General features: G+C 47.1%; 1 protein-coding gene across 2 annotated transcripts in view; it reads left to right on the forward strand.

Annotated features, from left to right (window-relative positions):
* Positions 1–18,768: 18,768 nt before the first annotated feature.
* Positions 18,769–24,229, forward strand: part of Cyth3 (cytohesin 3) — a 92,819-nt gene continuing 87,358 nt past the window's right edge. The window contains exon 1 of one of the 2 annotated variants that reach the window (XM_037198488.1): positions 18,769–18,973. Coding sequence is in view for 1 of the 2 variants with exons in the window: in XM_028890319.2 (XP_028746152.1) it covers positions 18,927–18,960 (34 nt within the window). In the remaining variant the exon portion in view is untranslated. The remainder of the gene's footprint in view (positions 18,974–24,229) is intronic. The other variant, XM_028890319.2, reaches the window with a different exon arrangement.

Genomic DNA, 24,229 nt, shown 5'->3' on the forward strand with positions numbered 1-24,229 from the left:
AACTCAGGTCCTCACACTTGGATGACAAGCGGGTGCTTTACCCGTTGACCCATCTCCATGACTTCCTGCCTCCTTTGAGACTGAGTAGCCCTGGCTGACCTCCAACTGGATATGTAGTTAAGCATAATTTTTAACTTCCTGTCATACTTCCTGAGTGTTTGGATTGCAGGCATGTGGGCTACCATAGTGGGTTTTTTTTTTTTGGGGGGGGGAGGGTGTGCTGATCCTAAGGCTTCATGCAAACTGGTGAGCACTGCTGCTGAGATATTCCCCCTCTGCTACTCTTCCTTTTTCTGACACCGGAGCTTGCTAGGCTACTCAGGTCCTGCCTTGAATTCGTGTATCCTGGTCTGGCCTTGAGATCCTCCTTCCTGGGAATTACAGGTGTTGGGTCAGCCCATGGCTAAAATCTTAAATTTCATATTACAGCCAGTTCCCAAGTCTTTCCAACAAAGAAAACCTCATGCCCACTCCAAAGTCATTTCCTCCTTCCACCGCCCAGTTCCCAGCAGCCACTGATTCAGTCCCTGTCTCTATGGATTTTCTTATTCCAGCCATTTCCTATAAATGGAATCACACAATCTGTGGTCTTTGTGTCTGGCACTGTCACTTAGCATGTTTTTGGAGTTCATCCATCCGGCATCATGAATCAAGCCTGGCTTTTTTTTTTTTTTTCCGGGTGTTTGTGTGCATATTCACATATATGCTTGTGCATGCTCAGACCTGTGAGTGTGGAGGATGTAAGTAGATGTCAAGTGTCTCCTAGATCACCCTCTGCCTTATGTATCCAGGCACGTGAACACAGAGCTCTCTGATAAGGCTAATCCAGCTAGCCAGCTAACTCCAGGGATTCCCCGTCTCCCCATCCTGCATGCTGGAATTACGGGTGGGCTGCCACACCTACCTGGCACTGATATGGGTGGTGAGGGTCTGGATTCTGGTCCCTTCCATGGTTTAGAAAGTGTTTTTACCTGCTGAGCCATGGTTTGAGCCCGAAGGCTTCCTTTCTATCGTTAATATTCCATTACACAGATAGATTGCCATTTGCTCATGCAACTGTACACTCACGGGTAGATGTCTGGGCAGTTTCTTCCTTTCGCAGCTTATGCACGCTGCTGCTTTGAGCGTGTTGTGCAGCAAGGATCTGCCTGGATGCCTCTTGCTACGTTGTCTGAGTGCTCTCTGCTCTCAGTTTCTGGCTTAGCCAAGAGGCTCGCTCCCAGCTATGGAGAAGGTGTGGTGGCACATGGGTCTTATTCTAGCACTCAGGAGGCACAAGCTCAGAATGCAGCTTGGACTCTATAAGGAGTTCAAGGCAAACCTGGCCTACATATCAAGTGCCTTCCTCAAAAAACAAACAAACAAACACAAAACCAGGGGGCTAGTTAAGATGCTAAAGTGCTTGCCACGTAAAAGAAAGCACAGGGGTGTTGTCACAGGCTTGTCAACCCAGTGCTGGGGAGGGGACAGGTAAAACCCCGGGGTTTGCTGGCTGGCCTAGACGATTTTAATAGTTCCGGGCCAGTATAGGACGCCATCAAAAGAAAGAGGATAGCCGGGTGGTGGTGATGCCTCGCATTGTTAATCCCAGCACTCAGGAGACAGAGGCAGGCAGATCTCTGTGAGTTTAAGCCAGCCTGGTCTATAGAGCAAGATCCAGGACAGCCAGGGCAACACAGAGGAACCCTGTCTCTTTTTTTTTTTTTTGGTTTTTCGAGATAGATTTCTCTGTGTAGCTTTGTTTTCCTGAATCACTTGTACCAGGCTGCTCGAATCACAGAGATCTGCGCTCTGTCTCCCGAGTGCTGGGATTAAAGGCGTGCACACACCGGCTGAAACCCTGTCTTGAAAGAAAAAAACAAAATGGAAAGAAAAGAAACACACACACACACACACACACACACACACACACACACTCAAAAGAACAAAAACAAAGGCTGGTACTTCCCTTCCTCACTTGTAGCTGGCTGATCCTGCTGTGACCTCCCAGACATTGTGTGACAAGCCACCCTTCTTGGCAAACCTGATGGGTAACATGTCTCAGAGGGTCCCAGCCCTCAGTGGCCACCCATTAATTAGCAAGCTGCCTTGTCATATGTCCTGGGAAGGGTGCCCTCGGATGTGGCTGGCGCTTCTGTCATTAGTTTTCCAGGAGCACGCAGAAGGAGAAGTGCCAGACTCTGTAGGACAGGTGTGACGAGAATCCACCGTCCTGAGTCACCTCTCAGAGAGCCCTAATTTCAAGTCTCTGGTCAATCTATCTCACCCTGGTTAGTTTGCATGCTAACCAGATTCTGCCCGCATGAAGACACAGAAGTGGGCGGGGCCACGTGTGACTGAATCCTCTCCCTGCTTGGCTCTTGACAGGGTCTTGGGGATTTGTTGCCATGGCTTTTCTTGGGGAGATGAGCATGAACCCATGGCTAGCTTAGCCGCCAGTGAGCTTATTTGGGTTTCTTGCAGGAGTACGGTGAGGGGGTTCTTATAGTAGCATGGGGCCTCATTGAGAGGCCCGCTGGGAAGCGTGGTGACAGAAGAGCATCCTCCCTCCCAGCTGTTTTGTGAGTGTGTGCAGTGAACGTGCACAAGTGTGCGGAGGATGTCAACCTTGGGTATAGTTCCTTAGGAGACAACAACTTTTTAATTTTTATTTATTTATTTTGATTTTTTTGGGGGGGGGTGGACAGGGTTTCTCTGTGTAACCATGGCTGTACTAGAACTTGCTTTATAGACCAGGCTAGCCTCGAACTCAGAGATCCACCTGCCTCTGCCTCCCAAGTGCTGGGATAAGGGTGTGCACCACCACTGCCCAGCTCACTTTTAATTTTTTTAATGGGCACAGGAGATCACTTCCTAAATATAACACCAGTAGCACAGACACTGAGAGCAACAATTAATAAATGGGACCTCCTGAAACTGAGAAGCTTTTGTAGGGCAAAAGACATGGTCAGTAAGACAAAAAGACAGCCTACAGAATGGGAAAAGACCTTTACCAACCCCACATCTGACAGAGGACTGATCTCCAAAGTATATAAAGAACTCAAGAAACTAGACATCAAAATAATGAACAATCCAATTAAAAAATGGGCTATAGAGCTAAACAGAGAATTCTCAAAAGAAGAATCTCAAATGGCTGAAAGACTTTTAAGGAAATGCTCAACATCCTTAGTCATCAGAGAAATGCAAATCAAAACGACTCTGAGATACCACCTTACACCTGTCAGAATGGCTACGATCAAAAACACTAATGACAGTCAATGATGGAGATGATGCAGAGCAAAGGGAACACTCCTCCACTGTTGGTGGGAATGTAAACTTGTACAACCACTACGGAAATCAGCATGGCGGTTTCTCAGAAACTTGGGAATCGATCTACCTCAAGACCCAGCCATACCACTCTTGGGCATATACCCAAGGAATGCTCAATCATACCACAGAGATACATGCTCAACTATTTTCATAGCAGCACTATTCATAATAGCCAGAACCTGGAAACAACCTAGATGCCCGTCGACTGAAGAATGGATGAAGAAAATGTGGTACATATACACAGTGGAATACTATTCAGCAGAGAAAAACAATGACATCATTAAATTTACAGGCAAATGGATGGAACTAGAAAATACCATCCTGAGTGAGGTAACCCAAACCCAGAAGGACAAACATGGTATGTACTCACTCATAAGTGAATACTAGATATAAAGCAAAGAACAATCAGACTGCAACTCACAACTCCAGGGAGGCTATATGGCAGGGGGGACCCTAGGATGACTGTGGCTTATAATAAGTTTTGGTTTTACTCAATCACTGGGCAATCTTCAGTAAAACATTTCACTATTAGGATAAGAATTTATACTGTATCAAGCTGATAATAGAAAAAAAAATAAAATGCCAAAAAATAAAAATTAAAATTAAAAAATTTTATTTTTATTTTATGCACTTTGGCACACATGTATGTTATTGTGAGGGTGTCAGATCCCTGGGAATTGGAGTTACAGACAGTTGTGAGCTGCCATGTGGGTGCTGGGAATGAACCTGGCTCCTCTAGGAGAACAACCAGTGCTCTTAACCACTGAACCATCTCCCTAACCCCTCACTTTTTAATTTTTAAAAGAGATTTATTTTTTATTAGTTCATTGTGTGTGTGTGTGTGTGTGTGTGTGTGTGTGTGTGTGTGTGTGTAAGTATTTTTCCTGCATGTCTGTATGTGTACCATGTGGGTGCCTGGTACCCAGTGGAGGTCAGAAGATGGTATAGGATCCTCTGGAACTGGAGTTAGAGATGGTTGTGAGCGCCATGAGGATTCTGGGAACAGAACCTGTGTCCTCTGTAAGAACAACCACTTAGTTTTTGAGACCATATCTTGAAACCTTTCTTTCTTTTTTTCTAAGGCAGGGTTTCTCTGTGTAGCCCTGGCTGTCCTGGAACTCACTCTGTAGACCAGGCTGGCCTTGAACTCACAGAGATCTGCCTGCCTCTGCCTCCCAAGTGCTGGAATTAAAGTGTGTGCCACCACCATTTGGGCCCCTTTTCTTTCTTTTAGGGATCCTGGGGATTGAACTCAGGAACTGTTTCTTTGCTTTAAAACAGTGTCTATGTAGCCCAGGCTGGCTTTGAAAACCTGACCCCCATACCACCACCATCCAAGAGCTGGAGTCACAGGCTTGTAGCCCCAGAACCCATGATCTTTCATGTTAGGCAAGTGCTCCACCACTGAGCTGCACCCTCAGTGAGGCCACGGACTATTTCTTCTCCTCAGTTTTTTTTCTCCCTTTTTAGACAGGGTCTCTATGACTGTTGTGGAATTGGCTGTGTAGACCTGCCTGGTCTTGAACTCACAGAGATCCACCTGCCTCTGTCTCCCAAGTGTTGGGATTAAAGGAGTACATCAGCATGCCTGGCTGGGTCCACAAACTGTTTGAAGTTCAGTTTTCAGCTGTGTGGAGGTTGACACCTGAAATCCCAGAAGCTGAGGCAAGTGGACCACTTTGGGTTCAAAGCCAGCCTGGGTTATGAAGCGAGTTCCAGGTCAGCATGGGCTGTTGACAGAGAGATCCTGTCTCAAAAAAAAAATAATAAATAAAAATAAACTTAAAGAGGAAAGGAATAAAAAGAAATTCAATCCTTATTTTAAAGTCCAGATCCTGGACTGGTATCTATGCCACTTGATAGTGACTCAACAAAGATTGAATGAGGTGCTGGAGAGATGGCTCAACAGTTTAGAACACTGGCCACTCTTCCAGAGGACTTGGGTTCGATTCCCAGCACCCACATGGTAGTTCACAACCATCTATAACTACAGTTCCAGGGGGATCTGATGCCCTCTTTTGGTCTCTGTGGGCACTGCATGTCTAGAGTACACAGACATACATGTTGGCAAACATCCATACATATAAAAATAAAAAATAAATTTATAGGTTAAAATATAAAAAACACTATTAAAAAAAAAGACATGCTGAATGGTGGTGGCACACACCTTTAATACCTGCACTTGGAGGCAGAGGCAGGCAGATCTCTGTGAATTCAAGGCCAGCCTGGTCTACAGAGTGAGTTCTAGGACAGGCAGGACTACACAGAGAAACACTGTCAAAGAGAGAGAGAGAGAGAGAGAGAGAGAGAGAGAGAGAGAGAGAGAGAGAGAGAGAGAGAGAGAGAGAGAGAAAACATAAGATGAGGAAAGTGCTGGGCCTGATGTCATAGGTCTGGAATCCCAACTCCTCTAGAGGCTGAGTAGGAGTATCACAAGTTCAAATTCTGGGCTACAGAGTGGTTTCAGGACTTATTTAGTAGTTTAGTGAGACCCTGTCTCAGAATACATAGAGAAAAAAAGCAGTTGGGGCTGTGGCTCAGCAGTAGATCACCTGCCTAGAATTCCCAGTGAGGGCGGGGTGTGGCTCAGTGGTAGAGCACCTGCCTAGAATCCCCAGTGAGGGCTGGGTGTGGCTCAGTGGTAGAGCACCTCTAGAATCCCAGTGAGGGGCTGGGTGTGACTCAGTGGTAGATCACCTGCCTAGAATCCCCAGTGAGGTGGTCATGGTGGTGTGGCTCAGTGGTAGAGCACCTGCCTAGAATCCCCAGTGAGGGGCTGGGGTGTAGCTCAGTGGTAGAGCCTGCTAGAATCCCAGTGAGGGGCTGGGGTGTAGCTCAGTGGTAGAGCCCCTGCCTAGAATCCCCAGTGAGGGGCTGGGGTGTGGCTCAGTGGTAGAGCCCCTGCCTAGAATCCCCAGTGAGGGGCCGGGGTGTGGCTCAGTGGCAGAGCTGCTAGTTCAGTGAGGCCTGAGGGGTCAGTGAGCTCTAGCGTGAGCTGGGGTTGGTCGTAGAGCCTATGAATCCCATGAGGGCGGGGGTCAGGAGACTCAGCCTGGACTCAGCATTTGTCTAGCATATGAACCACCCTTGACTCCATATCCTACCCTGGAAGCTGGAAAGGAAAGAATGAGGGGGAAAGAAAAGGTAGACAGAAAATATTTGCTGGGGCTGAGCTATTTCCCTTCTCGTAGATTCCAGAGGAACAGGGCCAGTGGAAGCAATATGTCTGTTGGCTCTTCTCCTGTCGTCTTGTGTGGTCTTAGTCGAGTTACTGTCTGGAACCTCACTTCCCAGGCTCTAAAAGGGACAATATATGCCTTGTTTGCTGGATGTGGAGAGGTTCTGGGAGGGGGGGGGCTCCAGGGAAAGTGTGAACTTCACTTAGTCTCCAGAAGGTCCTGAAAGGTAAAGGTAGCCACGGTGACTTGGTGCTGGTGTTGGACTTGTCGGTGTGGGCAGAATCCAGCCTCCAGCTGTTTATTTTGTGTACTAAATCTAAGGGAGAGAAGGGAACAGGGCCAGCTGTAGTAGTGTGTGCTTTTAGTCCTAGCTTTAAGAGGCAGACAGATGGCAACTTCAAGGCCAGTCTAGGCTATGTGGCAAGACTTGGTCTCAAAACAAACAAACAAACAAACAAACAAACAAACAAACAAACGACGAGTGGTAAGAGCATATGCACAAACATGAGGATCCGAGATTGAATCCTCAGTCCCCAAATTAAAAAGCCAGGTATGATGGTGTGTGTGTGTGTGTGTGTGTGTGTGTGTGTGTGTGCACCTGTAACCCCAGCACTGTGGGGGAGGAGACAGGAGCCTCGGTTGGCTACCACCCTAGCTTCAGGGATAGTGAAAGACCCTGGTCTCAGGTGAATAGGACAGAGCATGCTAAAGCGGGACCTACAACATCCTCCCTTGACCTCTGTGAGCATGCACAGGTGCACACCCGTACACACAGGTATGCATATATCATACACATATATTGCACATACTAAGATACCAAAAACAATGAAAACCTTTTCGTTTTAAAAGGTAAAAGGGAAGCTGGCTGTGGTGGCGCATGCCTTTAACCCCAGAATCCCAGAGACAGAGGTAGGAGGGTCTATGTGAGTTCCAGGCCATCCTGGTCTATATAGTAAACTCCAGGACAGCTAGGGCTACAGAGAGACCCTGTCTCAAAAAACAAACAAACAACAACAACAAAAAAACCAACCAACAAAACAACAACCAAAATGAAAGAGAGGAAGGGGGGAGGGGAGAGAAGGGGAGGGAGGGATACAGACATCCTCACCCTGCCTCACCTGGTCTTTCCACATGTCTCCCTGAGCCTCTGCTCTGCCTCCTTTGAACTTGGCCTTGTGGAGGAGGATTGAAGAGTGATGATTATTAAGCTCCCAGCCAGCAGACTTGGAGCCTTCTGACAGAGAGCAGGCTCCAGGCGAAGAATGTGCCCTGGGCACTGCATTGATGTGGTGTCGCCTCTAGAAAGTGATTTTCCTTTGCTTGTTTTCAAGCCCCTTCTTACCCGCAGAAAAATGCCGCCTGATTGGGGGAGTTTCCCTCTTTCTTTTTGTAGAGGACGGCGCCTCAGCCGCAGCTGGAATCAGGACTCGTTCTCCTCCAGAGGAAGCTCCAGTCAGCACAGCCCCGTGGAAAACCTTCGTTTCTCCCTCCAGCATCCTGGTGTACTGTCATCCCAGCACCCAGGAGGCCGAGCGAGGCAGGGCCATCTTGAGTTGAGGTCAGCCTGGGCTACATAGTGAGACTGTCCTGAGCATTAAAATGATTTAAAAAAATAGGCCGGGCGTTGGTGGCGCATGCCTTTAATCCCAGCACTCAGGAGGCAGAGGCGGGCGGATCTTTGTGAGTTCGAGGCCAGCCTGGGCTACCAAGTGAGCTCCAGGAAAGACGCAAAGCTACACAGAGAAACCCTGTCTCGAAAAACAAAAAAAAAAAAAAACAAAAACAAAAAAAATAATAATAAATAAATAAATAAATAAAAAAATAGCCAGCTATGTGGCACATGCTTTTAATGCCAGCATTCAGGAAGCAGAGGCAGGCAGATCTCCGTGAGTTCTACGCCAGTCTGGTCTACAGAGTGAGTTCCAGGACAGCTAGAGCTATGTAGAGAGACTCTGTCTAAAAAAAGGCGCGCAGGGGGGGGGGAGTTTGGGGTGATAGAAATAGACTAGGGCCAGGTGGTGGCGCACACCTTTAATCCCAGCATTCTGGAAGCAGAGGCAGGTGGATCACTGAGTTCGAGGACAGCCTGGTCTACAGAGTGAGTTCTGGGACAACCAGGGGCACACAGAGAAATCCTGTTTCGAAAAACCAAAAAAAAAAAAAAAAAAAAAGATACTTCCATTTCCATTGCCAGTGTGTCCACCTAGTATGACAAAGCTCTGGGTTTGATCCCTATCACCGCGGACAACCAGGTAATCCCAGCAGTTGGGAGATGGAGTCAGGAGGACCAGAAATTCAGAGTTAGTCCTCAGCAATAGTGAGTTCAAAGCCAGCTTGGACCACAAAAGAAAGAAGGAGAGAGAGAGAGAGAGAGAGAGAGAGAGAGAGAGAGAGAGAGAGAGAGAGAGAGAGAACAGTGACTGAGCCAGAGGGTGTTAGTCCCTATGACTGTTGTAACAAACAAGGACAAATGAGGTGGATTAAAAATAACAAAGGGCTGGAGACATGGCTCAGAGCACTGGCTGTCTCCCGGAGGACCTAGATTTCTAGAACCCCAAATCCTCTGCCTTTGTTTCCCAAGTACTGAGGTTACAGGTATACACAACCATGATAAAGTTTGGGTAAGTGATTTCTAATAAATTATATGTTAGGAGACTCTTGGTCTTCTAGAGTTATTCCTCATTTAGGACTGAGTGGGGGTGGAAGGTAAGGTTTTCCACTTGATTTCTGTTGACATACCAGGCTGGGGGGGGTGTATATTATTATGTCTGAGTATGGGTGGACTTTCTGGCTACCCCAGGCCTTGGCAGGTGGGAAAGTCCTGAATTTCCCCTAGATCTTCCCTAACATCACCTCAATGGGGAAAGAGAAGAGGAGCCCTCATTTACTTTGAGGCTGGAATCCAATCTGTTTCCCTGTTTGGCCTTTTGGGAAGGGAGGCATGGGCTTGCCATGTGTCCTGACAGCCCGGGGAGGGTGGGAGACAGGCTCCCTACTCAACCTTTTGTTTATGGTGGGAGTAGGGTGGTAAGGCTTTATCATCTAAACATTCTCTGTCCTGCCCTGCTACGCCTTTCCTGGTCTTGGCTGAAGACAACAACCCCCGCCCCCCGCCCCGGAGGTCACTCCTCTCCCTCCGCCAGCCCCAACCCCTAAATGCCAGTTAGTGTTTCTGAGCATTTGAATGTCTGGCCTCACCAGCATCCACTCTAGGATAGATGGAACAGAAAGAATATGAAGGAATTCACCACCTGGTGTTTCTTGAGTCCCTATGTCCAGAACCCATCTGCTGCCTCCTCTCTACATTTTCCATCTTCTTTTTTTTTTTTTTTTTTTTTGGTTTTTCGAGACAGGGTTTCTCTGTGTAGCTTTGCGCCTTTCCTGGGACTCACTTGGTAGCCCAGGCTGGCCTCGAACTCACAGAGATCCGCCTGGCTCTGCCTCCCGAGTGCTGGGATTAAAGGCGTGCGCCACCACCGCCTGGCTCATTTCCATCTTCTAATGTTTGTTTGTTTCATATATAATGTTCACCCATGTCACTCGTATTAGTGAGAGGATTAGAGATCACTTTTTTTTTTTTTTTGGTTTTTCGAGACAGGGTTTCTCTGTGTAGCTTTGCGCCTTTCCTGGGACTCACTTGGTAGCCCAGGTTGGCCTCGAACTCACAGAGATCCACCTGGCTCTGCCTCCCAGTGCTGGGATTAAAGGCATGCGCCACCACCGCCCGGCTAGAGAGCACTTTTACTCCAGCAGGAATTAGGAGTCTGTCTAAATGACATATTTTTTTCCCTAATGCAACTGAAGATTGAATACAGGGCCAAACACACCCCAATCCCTCACTGGGAGATTCTAGGCAGGTGCTCTACCACTGAGCCACACCCCGGCCCCTCACTTGGGGAATTCTAGGCAGGTGCTCTACCACTGAGCCACACCCCAGTCCCTCACTGGGGATTCTAGGCAGGTGCTCTACCACTGAGCCACACCCCAGCCCCTCACTGGGGGATTCTAGGCAGAGGCTCTACCACTGTGCCACATCCCAGCCCCTCACTGGGGGATTCTAGGCAGGGGCTCTACCACTGAGCCACACCCCAGCCCCTCACTGGGGGATTCTAGGCAGGTGCTCTACCACTGAGCCACACCCCAGCCCCTCACTGGGGGATTCTAGCCAGTGCTCTACCACTGAGCCACACCCCAGTCCCTCACTAGGAGATTCTAGGCAGGTGCTCTACCACTGAGTCACACCCCAGCCCCTCACTGGGGGATTCTAGGCAGGGGCTCTACCACTGAGCCACACCCCAGCCCCTCACTGGGGATTCTAGGCAGGTGCTCTACCACTGAGCCACAGCCCAGCCCTCTTTTTTTTTTTTTTTTTTTTTTGCCTAGGCTTTGTACTTCTGTGTAACCCACTCTGGCCTTGAACTTTTGTTCCTTCTGCCTCAGCCTCCTGAGTAACTGGAATTACATTCTGGGACCCTGGAAACCATGCTGGTGATGTCTGCAGTGAGCACTAGGACGTCCTGTTCATAGGCTTTCAAGTCAAAAGATATAACAGTTCTAGAGCAACAGGATCAGGGCAAGAGCCTATGTTGGGTTACTGACCATGCAGAACAGACTACAGGGATTTCGTAACCCCAGGATACTCTCTAGAGAGCAGAGGGGGGGGGGACTGGGGATGGGCACAATTCAATTAGTTAATTTTTATGTGTATGGGTGGTTTGCCTATGTGTGTGTGTATGTGTGTGTGTGTGTGTATTTGTGAACTATGTACATGCCTCCTGCCCATTTAGTTCAGTGGTGGGCATCAGATCCCCTGGAACTGGAGCTATGGATGATTGTGAGCTACCCTGTGGGTGCTAGGAATGCAAGCAAGAGCAGCCAGTGCTCTTCCTGGTCCTAGCCTGAACTTGATGCTCTCGATCCAGCTTCCCAAGGGCTGGGATTACAGGCATACACCACCATGCCCAGTTTCACAGCATCGCTTTCTCATGGCACCTTTTTGAACCAGGGCTTGTTGTTAGTCCTATTTCATGGACACGGAGGCACAGAGAACTGAAACAAGGTCACACGGCCAGAAAGCACAAGTGTCCTGCCCCTTTGATTTGACAATGTGGGTTATTCAGGTACCAGTTTGGCTGGGGCCCACAGGCAATCACTGGGTGTGATGTGGTCAGAACTCATGATTGGCTTCTGCCCTCCTTCAGGCCAAATTACAGAATCACATTTGCTTGGGTATAGTTAAGTCCTCTTGAGTCACAGTCGTCATTGTCCTTACAGTACAGGACCGTTGAGCATCCTGTCACTTGCCGGCAAGGAACACACTTTCTGTGTAGACAGCCTTAATCACAGACAGATGCTCTATGTCTTTATATTTGTCATTTTACCCTTTATCTTTTTAATTACCTGACTGAAATATACACTCTGAACTCCAGGACAATATCTGATGACAGTTTTAAGCTGTGTACCACAGACGGTGACTAAGTTTTTTTGTGTGTGGAAATTATTTTTTTTCCAGTAGGTCAGGGACAAACTAGGTAGAAATAATAACAGCATTATTCAGTTTGGTGTGGTGGCACACATCTATGATCCTGGTGATCAGTGAGTGGAAGCTGGAGAATCATGAGTTGAAGGACTGCATGAGCCACTGCTGGGTAAGTCTTCATAGGTAGACACGAAAAAACATTATGCAACTCCTGATAAGTCAGTGAGGACCGATGAAGGAGAGGATGCCACCCGAAGTCTAGCTCAGCAAACCAGTGAATTGATGGAGATTGCTTACAGGAGCAGGGGTGACTCAAAGGCAGCTGCGTCATAAAGAGCCCACTCCACCATGGGTTCTGACTCATGAGAGCTGTGTCCCTGGAGGTCCTAGGGGAATGTTCCTTCCCAGAAATTCCTGCTGCTTACATAACCTGGTGGGGGGAGGGTATCCTGGGAACCCTGTTCAATTTCAGGAACTTCCTGGGACTTGCACATTTTATTTTCTAAGTCCTGGTGGGATGATTCAGTTCAGAGGCCATAGCAACAGCAGACATCCTATCTCAAAAAATCTGGGTGTGGGGCCTGGGGACATGACTTAGCAGTTAGGGTGTTTTCTGTGTCATCATGCTAACTGGAGTTTGGATGCCCCCCAAATATAAATAAATAAATGCCTGATGGGTGTGGTGGTCCACCTGTAATTCCAGCCACAGAGGATCAAGATAGGGATGGTGAGGGATATATGTCCTTAGAGGTCCTTTCCCCAAAAACAAATGACCAAACAACTAGAATAAAGAAGCAAAATAAAAAAGCATAGCATTTTATTACTGTAGAAGACAATTTAAGTTATAATTACAATAACTGGTGCTGCCTAGCATGCCTTTCTTCCATGGACTAACAGCTGGGAATAGGGGTCAGTTATTCTTTCCAAGCTTACCATGAAAAAGAAATCTGGCCACCTTTATTCCTGGAAAAAACCAAAAAGAGAACCCGTTAGGAATCAATCTAAAACAAATTAAGCTGCCCTCAGTAATGTGAGGCCAGGGAACTGATGTCAATGCTGGATTCCAGGGGGAAAATGAGACCAAGGTGGATGGCACCAAAACGATCTGAAAGACAGAGCTTGAAGGACGGAGTGTCTGGGCTTCTGAAAATTTAATGAAGGCTATGACTTGCCACGTGAAATCCTTCTGTTTGCTTGGGCAGAGTGGAGCCTGCTAATCTGTTCAAGATCCTCTCTATTCCTAGGTGAAATTAGATTTATTTATTTATTTTATTTATTTTTTTGGAAAACATTACTTTCCTTTCGTGACTGTGAGCCCACAGGGAGCTAGCTGGCTGCCTGTATGGCAGTCTGGACCAGACCCCTGACCACATGTAACAGATTAGTCGAGGTCTTGGTCTGCTGATTGCCACCACTATATCTGCATTCTTTTTCCGTTATCAAAGGAGCTGGGAACTGTTCTGTCCCGGATCTGGCAGCAGCCTCAGCTCAGCAGTGTGGGCGGTCTTTTCCTGGTCACGCACAGAAAAGGGAGAAAAGAGGAGGGCATCTGAGAGCAATGGTGTAGGTTTGTTACTACCAGCATCCAGAAGGTTGAGGCAGGAGGATACCGAGGCCAGCCCGGGTTATATAGGAGGTGTTGTTGGGACAAGGGAGAAAGAAACAGTAGAGGTGGAGGGAGAGAGAGGAGGAGAGAGAGAGAGAGAGAGAGAGAGAGAGAGAGAGAGAGAGAGAGAAAGAGAGAGTAGATATTGCTTAATCCCAGAAGGCAGAAGTCAGGAGTTCAAGGTTATCTTCCAATGTATTGCAAGTTCAGGGCCACCCTGGGCTACATAAAAGAAAGAAAAAAAGATAGGAGAGAGGGAGGGGGAAGGAAGGGAAAGAAGAAACTGGTTTAGGCAGGCCTTGATGGTTGTGCCCTTAGTTTGAGGGGAAGAAACTTCTGTCTGCTTCCACAGACTTCCTTGGGCAAGAGAAAGATGAACATATAAAAATGACGTCCCAACCTCGATGGAATGCACTGTCTTGATTCCTTCAACTGTTTCCTCCATGGTTAAGAGACTGATCAATGGGTTTCAACACGTTTGCAGAATGTCTTCCACTTTTCACACTGCCTGCCCCTCCAGCGATTACTGTTGTCCTCTGCCCTTTTTCACATGGCCACACCCTGCAGGAGACGGTAGAGACAGATTACAATCTCTGTAGGGCTGCAAAGCTAGCAAGGCATGCAACAGCAAATGAAAGAACGGTTATAAATAGGAGGGGGCATCAAAATTATAATGGGTAGAGTGGGTACACCTGCCCTGGGTTCCATTCCCAGAACTGGGGGGGGGGGGCGCTGGGATGGGTAACTAGTTATTTGTATAATTACTTCCTTCCATATTCTATCCCTTCTAGTCCATCAGTCCAAGGAAGACAGCTGAGTCTCTTCCTTCCTCCCTCCCTCCCTCCCTCCCTCCCTTCCTCCCTGCTCCCCCTTCCCTCAGTTTTTCAAGAGGGATTTCTCTATGTAGCTCACTCTGTAGACCAGGCTGGCCTCGAACTCAGAGTGGCCTGCCTCTGCCTCTGCCTCCCCAGGACTGGGATTAAAGACATGTGCCACCAACGCCCGGTGGAGCTGAATCGTTTTTTCATCTTTGTATTCTGAGCACCTAGACCAGAGACTGGAATGTAAGAGGTGCCTAAGGGGTCTGCCTGCAAGGTAGCTCAGTGGATAAGAGTGCCTGCTGTTGAGCCTGAGGACCCAAGTTCTATCCCAGGACAAGCCTAAGGGCTTGAGATTGATTCTCTGGGACCCACAGGGTGGAATGAGAAGAGTCAATTCTAGAAAGTTGTCCTGTGACCTCCACACGTGTACCACACGAGTGTCCTCACACATACACAATTAAGAAATGTAAAAAATAAAGTGCACCTATCTATATTTCCTGCCCAGTAATTGCAAAAATGAAAGAATTTTATTCAATACAATTATCTCGGGGCATGTCTTTTTATAAGAGTCCTTTTCCTTACAAATTTACTGAGGACAATTTCAATACCTCAGCTGGATGAGTATCGAAGGCACTTGCTGCCAAGCCTGACAGTCTGAGCTTGATCCCAGGACTCACATGGTGGAAGGGGAAAGCTGGCTTCTGTAAGCTGTCCGTTGATCTCCACACCTGTGCCATGGCATGCGTGCACGCCCCCTAAAAATTAACTAACTAACTAACTAACTAAATGTAATAAAGATATTGATTTAACATTTGAGAAAAGCCCTCAAAACTAGCCATAACTGAGTGTCTTAGTGGCTAATGACAGCTTTAATGTCCCTATATGAAGGCAGAACAGCTATCTTTGAGGGATTTATGAAATACCAGAAAACACCACTCTTCAAGAAAGAAAATCTATTTTTTTCCCCCTGATATTAACACCTGTGAATTTTGAAGGTCTTCATATAAAGGGCAGAAATGATACCCTAAGCCTTTATTCTCCCATTGTTCTTTAAAATTTTTGTTTAAGATTTATTTATTTCATTTTATGTAATTAGTGTTTATCTGGATGTACATATGTGCACCTCTGCATGTATGCCTTTTGCCTGAGGAGGTCAGAAGAAGATGTTGGATCTCTTAAAACTGGAGTTAGGGATGCTTGAGACTTACCATGTAGTGCTGAACCTGGCCCTTTGCAAGAACAAGTGCTCTTAACTGCAGAGTGGATCTCTCCAGCCCCATCTCCCAACATCCTTGTATCCTTGTGTGTTGTGTGGTACCCATGAGGATGCCGGAGAAGAATGTTATGTTAGATGCTTTCATCTTTTTTTTTTTTTTTTGGTTTTTCGAGACAGGGTTTCTCTGTGCAGAGCTGGCTGTCCTGGAACTCGCTCTGTAGACCAGGCTGGCCTGGAACTTATAGAGACCCACCTACCTCTGCCTCCTGAGTGTTGGATGAAAGGGGTGCACTACCATCACCCAGCCAGGTGCCTTCCTCTCACCACTCTCCTCCTTAATGCCTTGAGAAGGGGGTGTCTCCCTGAACTGGAAGCTTGCCAGTTTGGCTAAGCTGGAGGCCTGTGAGCTCTTGGGATCAACCTGTTTCTACTGCGCTTTCACAATCATGCCTGGCTTTCCACATGGGTGCTGGGATTTAAGTTCACATCCTCATGCTTGCCGGACAAACACTTTTGCACACTGAGCTGTCTTTCCTCCCAACATTCTTTCAGGCTTTGTCAAAATGGGGTCTCAGGCTGACCCACAGGGATAATACTCATTGTTTACAAATAACTTCTGTGTGCTTTATGCTAATGGATTGGACTCCATGGGTATCAGAAGCAGTTTTTTAGATTCAGACTCCGAGAGAAGTGCCTGTAGACCACGCTTTAAGAAAATGGAAGCATTAGGAATGAATATTAATATATATTAAATTGCATTATTGCTCGGTGTGCATGTATATGTGTGTTATGGTGTGCGTGCCCGTGTGCGTGCATGTGCGTGTGCAGGTCAGAGGACAGCTTGCTGGAGTCAGATCTCTTCTTTTACCACGTGGGGCCTGGGGATTGAACTCAGGTGCAAGTGCCTTTACCCACTGATCCATTCCACCAGCCCAGGGATTAATATCGAAAAACATTTATAATTGATGATATCTGAGTTCAAAGCTCCACCCTAGCACATTATCATTTTCAAAGAGTGCTGTTTTTTTTTTTTTTCTTTTTTCTTTCTCAGATAGGAAGCTGTTATCTTGAGATAACAAAACCGACAGAACAGGATCAGGAAGTCACATTTTCATTCATTAGGACTTGAACATACCTCTTTTGACTCCCAGATCACTTCTCTATGCCATCTCTGTCACAAGTCTCTAAACAGCTTATCAACTCGCAGAAGCATACCTTCTGGTCTAGGAAGCAGCAGAATGTCCGGGGTTATAATTCTTGAGGTTATCAGGAAATTGGAGTCTTTGAAATCATCCTGTAACCTTGAGCAGAAAGGTGAAGGCTGTCTGCTTTGATAGATAGATGATGGGGGAAATATCCTTTGATTCAATGGGCAATTTGTAAATATAAAACAGCTGCTGGAAAATTTTATTACAGATGAACTATCTCCTCCCTTACAATGTTTGCTTTTCTTTAATGCAATTTAACTGGAGCAGAAAGGCTCGGGAGGGCCACATTCAATGCTAAGGAGAGGTTGCTGGAATCGAGACACACGGCATGAGAAAAGCAAGCCATAGATTTGGAACAGGGGCGAACTAAGGCCGTCTGCTCAGCCCTGGGCTGTGCCCACGGGAAATTGAATTCAGAGCTTCTACTGCATCATAAATCCAGGGCAGCTGGCAGCAATCCAAGGGAGACTAAAGCTCAACTCCAAGGGCATCTGACGCCAGACTGGCCAACCCCTATAATAATGCTTTCTGAGAGCCGGGCCCCAGCTGTGCTGGACTGGGATTAGGGCTCAGCATCTCGACTACATGCATTTACAAGCCTTATACTCTGTTAATTTTAAAATGCAACCAATCCACAGGAAAAATGAGACTCCATTGTTATTATACACCGGAAGGATAAAAGGCTGGAATTATCCTATCCTAACATCCTGAGGATGAAGAAGGGTGGAGGTGGGGGTGGGGAGAGGCTGCATTCTCAGTGGGCTCATTTTCAGGTTATTATTATTATTATTATTATCATTATTTCAGACAGGGTCTCTCTAGGTAGCGCTGGCTGGCCTGGAACTCACTATGTAGCCAAAGCCCACTTTAAATTCATAGAGATCTTCCTGCTGGAATCAAAGTTATTCACTACCACATCCAAGTTTTATTATTTTTAAAAATAGGCACTTAAAAAAAAGATTTATTTAGCTGGGCATTGTGATACACCCTTTTAATCCCAGCATTCGGGAGGCAGAGGCAGGTGGATCTCTTGAGATCGAGGCCAGGATGGTCTACAAAGAGAGTTCCGGGACAGAGAAACCCTGTCTCAATTTTTAAATTTTATTTTATGTGTATCTGTGTTTTGCCTGTATGTATATATGTGCACCACAAGCATGCCTGGTGTTTGTGGAGGCAAGAAAATGTGTCAGATACCCAGGAACTGGAGTTACAGATGTTGTGTGTCCCCATGTAGGTGCTAGGAATCAAACCAAAGTGATCCCGAAAAGCAGCCAGTGCTCTTCATCGCTGAGCCGAGCCATCTCTCCAGCTTCTTATTCTTTTTTAAACTTTTATTTTCTTTTTAATTAGGTATATGTCTGTGTGTGGATTATGTGCATGTGAGTGCAGGTGCCACTGGATCCTTTTTGGAGCTGGAGTTACAGGGGGTTCTGAGCTTCCCCATGTGGGGTCCTCTTCAAGAGCAGCAAATGCTCTTAACAGCAAAACTATGTCCCCACACGATTATTTGTATGTATGTAATATGTGGACGCTCACGCATGCTGAGGTCACAGTAAAACTTTATAGTCCTTTCTCTCCTTCTACCTTTATATGGGGAGGCGGGGGGAACCGTTGAGCCAATTGCCAGCCTTCACTTCTAGGTCTTTTCCCATTCACCTACTCCGTGCACGCGCGAGTCGCAACCCTAGCCGCCTCGTTTGGTAGAGTGGGGGCGTTCCCAGTGCCCCTGATTGACACACCTTCGTCTCCAGGACGCCCTAGAACGGGAGAATGGAGGTTTGAGGGAGGGTGCTGCTCTGCAGGAGCCAGGTCTCTGGGCTAGCAGTTACAGCAGCTGCTGCAAGGCCGGGCGGGAGTTGGAGGGCGGGGACCGCTCGGCGTCGGGGCTCCGCCCACACCGGCAAGAGGGGGCGTGGCTTTTATGTCACGTGACCGCACTGGAGCAGCGGGGCCCCGCCCGGCCCTCGGAGGAGGCCCGGCTGCGACCCGGGCCGCGCGCGCCGAGGAGCTCCCCGGACCTCCTCGCGGCCGCGTCTCCTAGTCCCGGCTTCCAGCCCGGTCGCTCCCGGCGGCTCCGGGCTCGCCGGCTGGCGGGGAGTGGCCTCAAGATGGACGAAGGCGGTGGCGGTGAGGGCGGCAGCGGTGAGTGACGGAGGTGTGGCCCGCTCGCTGGGCGGCCCCGAGGCCGGGGGTCGCGCTGTGGAGAGCCCTGGCTGGAGGCGGGTAGCCGGGTGTGGGGTAGGGTGGCGGCGGCCGTGGGGAGGTGTGCGGGGGGTGAGGCCGGGGCGCAGGCTTCGCAGCCCTGGTGAGAGGACATGTCGGAGACCGCGGGGTCGTCTCCCAGAGCGGTCGCGGGTCGCGGGTTCGAGGCCGGGGTCTCCGCGGCGCAGCGCCGGGTCACCTTTCCGAGATAGGGGCACACTGCGGGGCGACCTTCCCAGCGTCTCATCGCCAAGGGCGTCCACGCCCTCCCGAGTCCAGCTGTTTCGGAGGGCCCCCCGCTCCTTCTCGGCTCTCCTCAGGTGTCTGGAGCCAGGGAGCTCGTGGGAAATAATGGGGAGGGGAAAGTTTTCAATTCGGGTGTCCCGGGGGGTCCATCGAGGGAGAGGGGAAGGTTGGAAATCATGACCGCGTCTCTGGTTTTTAGATCAGAAGTGTTCACTGCGAATAGCTTAAACGACAAGAGGGGCAGGCAGCTCGAGTCCGGGTCTGAGCATGCATTTTTATCAAATTGAAAAAATAAAATAAAATGCTACGGGGTAGGGAGAGGTGTAAAAATAAAGAGGGGGATAAATAGCTCAGCGACAGAATCCATGTCTAGCTTGCCCAAGGCCCCGGGTTTGATCTTGGCAACACTACCAAAAGGAAAATATAATTAAGACATTAAGGGATCAGGTGGGATCCCTTTAAAGCCGAGGGTGGGACTCCGGAGCCATGGCCAGCCCGGCTCTAAGACTCCAGGACAGGTGCGTGTGACATACACCTTTTCAGGAGTGGGTTATCAGTTCTCGGTGTTGCTGAGGCTGTTGGTGCCTTAACTTCCATCCTGCTGCAAGTGTGCTGTTGGTTGTAACCGACTCGGTGGAATACAAATTCTTGTTGTGTCATCTTGTGAATTTGGAGTTTCAAAACAGCAAGAGTCTCCGTATGTGGAGTGGATCGTTGATTGAGAAAGCGAAGGGTTAAGTACTCCTCATTTTTAGCCAAATACCCCAAGTTGAAGCTGTCTGGACTTTGAGTAACGATCTTCCTTTTTGCTGACAGAATGATCAGAATCCCATGTAATAAGGGAGTGTTTAGGGAAAAAAAAGTCTTAATTACAGGCTGCTGGAGCAGCTGCCCGTAAGAATCAGCAGTATTGAAGGCTTCCCCGTGAAGTGCTTAATCAAGGTGCCTTCTAGAATTCCAGAGCTTCTCAGATTTTTTTTCCTCCCGTGGAAGAGACGAGGTGGCTGGACTGGCAGGAAGTTGGCACCCCTCGTGGCATTTGCCAAGTTCAGTTCTCATAGTAAAAGCCAGGGGTAGCGCAGTGGCACCGAGTGGGTGTTTTGTTTATGAAGAGAAGGAACCCAGTTACAAACCCTCCTACATACCGGCTGCCGGTCTGGAGATATGAGATCCCTGTGGATTCCTTGCCTTTCGCCTATATCACACTTTGACATAGTAGTTTGGAAAAGACTGGGGCAATGTTTAGACATTTGATATTGGAATCCAGGAAGGTAGCTGGTTTGGCGATTGCGTGGCGGTGCTCCAGATTCTGTGAGTGCACAAATGCAAATATTTGAAGGTAAAAGCCGGCTACAAAGGGGGAAAACGTAGAAGCCAATGTGTTTTAGCAGTTTATAGGATTTGGGAATTATAATAAAGGACGATATTTATATCAGAAGGGCTTAAAACTATCCCTGGGCTATTGAGATCTCTTCTGGGACTATATCCCAGAGAAACACTCTTAAAATTAAAAAAGATGTTACATTCAATGACGCTGCATTCCATGGTAAAAAGTAAAAAACTGAGAAACAGTAATGCCCGTCAGGTAAGATTACTTTGACGAGACATTAAAAATAACTAATTAAGGGGCCTGCTGTCAAGACAGTCTGACAGCCGGCTGTCACGTGGTGGAAGGAGCGAACCCACGCCCACAAGTTGTCTTCTGACCTCTGTAGGCAAGCAGCAACAAGCTTGCACAGACACACAATTTTAAAAAGTTACCAAGAACAAGTAGTTATTTTATAAATTCCTGTCTAGACAATGTATATACACTGGTAGCATTAAGAATACATGCATTACTTTTAAATTTGGAAAAAAATACCCCAAACCTCAGCTTATGAAAGATGTGGATATTTTAAATGTACAGTATCATTTAATTCACCTTCCTGGAATATTCGACAATGAAAAGATTTATTGATTTTTCTATTGAAATGCCAGACAGCATGCTCTTTGATAGAAAACAACTTTTTTTTTTCTATTTCAAAATGCTTTATTTAAAACAACTTTTTAACTTTCATTGATTCGACTTATCAAAATCTTTCCTCCTTATAATGTGGAAAGACAGACGTAGTTTTGGCAATCTTAGAGTATTTAATTTTGAACCAAGTGAAAATCTTTCACAATTTTGAAATGTGAGTCATTATATATTTATTGTATGAACTTGATAGGCTTCTATGAGCTATGGAGGTTTGAAGTTAGCATACAGTTCCTTGTAGTAATCTCATTTCCATTTTCAAAAACTGCTTTGCTTTGAAAAAAATTTGATTTTTTTTAAATCAGCCCTTTGATAAAACTATTTCAGTTACCAGGGAGTTATAAAGCATAGCATTATTTGGCACATTATTAGAGTATAGGAGAGACCTTTAATCTGCATCTGAGAACCTCTGTTTCAGCTTGCTTAGAAGATAAACGTTAAATTTATTCAAATAGTAGTTATAGTGGAGGCTGAGGATAATTTAAAAGATCTTTTTATTATTTGTGTGTTGGTCAGGTAAAGAGGACTTCAGAAATTGATTCCTACTTGAGTTTTTATAATTGAACTTTTTGTCCAGGCTTTAATTATTTGTTCTTTGCAGTGCAAGATAAGGAAAGGATGGCGTATGAATGGCTGGGAGGCCGTTATAAGAAGGAGCAAGTGGCGTACAAGATTACATGAACACATTGTTCCCTGTAATGTGTGCAGAGTGTAGTTAAGGGATTTTTACTTCCTTTGGCGCTTGGTGCCTTTCAGATGTTCTAGAACAGTTCTTGAGCTAGGCCTCTAGTTAGAAGGTAACTGGCTAGTTTGGCTCCTTGCCGCCACCTGACCCAAGTTTCTGAATGTGCCATTGGGGCGGATGAAGTGGTGGGTGCGAGTTGTACCCACTGAGTTCCAATCTGTGTGGGTGCTGATGCGGTCTGTGCTCAAGCATTCTGAAGCTCAGGATACTCAAATAGGAAAGTAGAGCTAGCAGGAGATCCCAGCTTTCACCTGTTTGGCCCGCGCTAAGCCTGACGTTTGAAAACGGAGTGTTGGGAAGGCCATTTTAGCCTCTGCTGGCCACAGTGCACGTTAGTCAGAGCTCTCAAAAAGGCTTAATGTACTCTGGGTCCTGGTGGCTCGGCTCTGTTTCTTGCCCTTCCCTCCTGCAGGTGCATTTCCTAGACTCTTGGGGAGTGGTCTTGCAGGGCTGGGCTTGGTAGGTGAGAGCTTTTGGGGGAGACTAGGGGCAGAAAGAAGAAGAAACGGTTTTCTTGTAACCGGTCTGCCTCTGGCAGTTTCTCTGCAGCTGCTCTTCCTTTAGGCTTCGGCTCCTGCCATAGGGTCTCTGCTCTTCTAGCTCCTGTCCTTCCTAGCCCCCAAGCTCTGGAAATGCCTTCTGCCTTCAGCCTTCCAACAGAAGGGAGAGCTGTGGCTCCTCCTGGTCTCGGGGTTGTCTTACTGTTTCCTGTTTTTCTATCACATCTGTAACAAATTCCCTACACCAGTTTCCCTCTGCTTTAGATTCCTAAAGAGATTCCCGTTTCCCTGTTTAGACCCTGATGTCAACAGGAGTAATGGGGAGTAGCTTTTAAAATCACCTGAAGTCCTCAGACTCAGTGATGGGGTTCGAGGATTTAACGTGGAGATACATTACATTTGTACCTTTTTTCCAAGACAGGTTTTCTCTGTGTAGCCCTGGCTGTCTTGGAACTCACTCTGTAGACCAGGCTGTCCTCGAACTCACAGAGATCCACCTGCCTCTGCCTTCTGAGTGCTGGGACTAAAAGTGCCCTGCCACTGCTGCCCCCGCCGCCGCCGCCACCACCACTGGGTATATTTGTACTTGTTTAGCATGGGGATACATTTTTACTTGTGTGAGGCAATAAAGGCAGAAGATTATTCATTGCCCTAAATGTCCATCAGCAGGAGACTTGGGAGAGTAACCCTTGCTAGAGGGGATGGTGACTGAGGTTACAGAATTGAGGAAAGAGGCAAATGAGTTGATACAGAAAGACCTCCATGACGTTTTATGAAGTTACAAAAGCGCAGTAGGAAAATATGCATTGTGTGCTAGTTTCTGTTTTTTTTTTTTTTTTTTTTTTTTTTTTTTTAAGGAAGTGCTTGAATACGAATGAACGTTTTCTGGAAGGTTAAACAAGGAACTGAGAACAATGATCACCTGTTCAGAGAGGTTGATGAATTGAAGTGGGGAGGAAATGCTTCTTATTTCTTGAAATTGGATAAAGTTGAAATAAGCCTGTCTTCACCTTTGCTAAAATTAGAAAACAAGTTTCAGGGAAGAACAATATGCTGTGCTGGTCAGAAAACACCCTTTTTTGTTTGGCACAGTGGATGCCTGTAATCCTTGCACTTGAAGACTGGAGTGGGGGTGGGGTGGGGCTTGCAGTGAGTTTTAAGTCCAGCCTGAACTACACAGGGGTTCTAAGGACAGCCTGGGCTACAGAACAAAGCCTTCTTAAAAATTTTTTTTATTTATTTATGAGTGCTCTATCTGCATGTACACCTTTATGCCAGAAAAGGGCATCAGATCTTTACTACAGGTGGTTGTGAGCCACAATGTGGTTGCTGGGAATTGAACTCAGGACCTTTGGAAGAGCAGCCAGTGCTCTTAACCTCTGAGCCATCTCTCCAGCCCTATAAAACCTTCTTAAAACAAAAACAAATCATCCCTACAAAGCCGAGTGTGATGCAGCACACCTTTAATCCCAGTACAGAAGGCAGAGGCAGGTGGATTTCTGTGAGTGCGTTTGAGGTCAGCCTCATCTATACAGTGAGTTCCAGGACAGCCAGGGCTATGTAGAGAGACCTTGTCTCAAAAACAAAACAAATCAAAAACCCCCAAAAAATCAAATGCCAAAACCAAAACAAATAAAATACCAACCTACCCCTACAATAGAAAGGAAAACACCCCCTTTACAAAGAGATATCTCAAAACCACTT

The sequence above is a fragment of the Peromyscus leucopus genome, chromosome 23 (assembly GCF_004664715.2).
Source record: "Peromyscus leucopus breed LL Stock chromosome 23, UCI_PerLeu_2.1, whole genome shotgun sequence".
NCBI lineage: Eukaryota > Metazoa > Chordata > Mammalia > Rodentia > Cricetidae > Peromyscus > Peromyscus leucopus.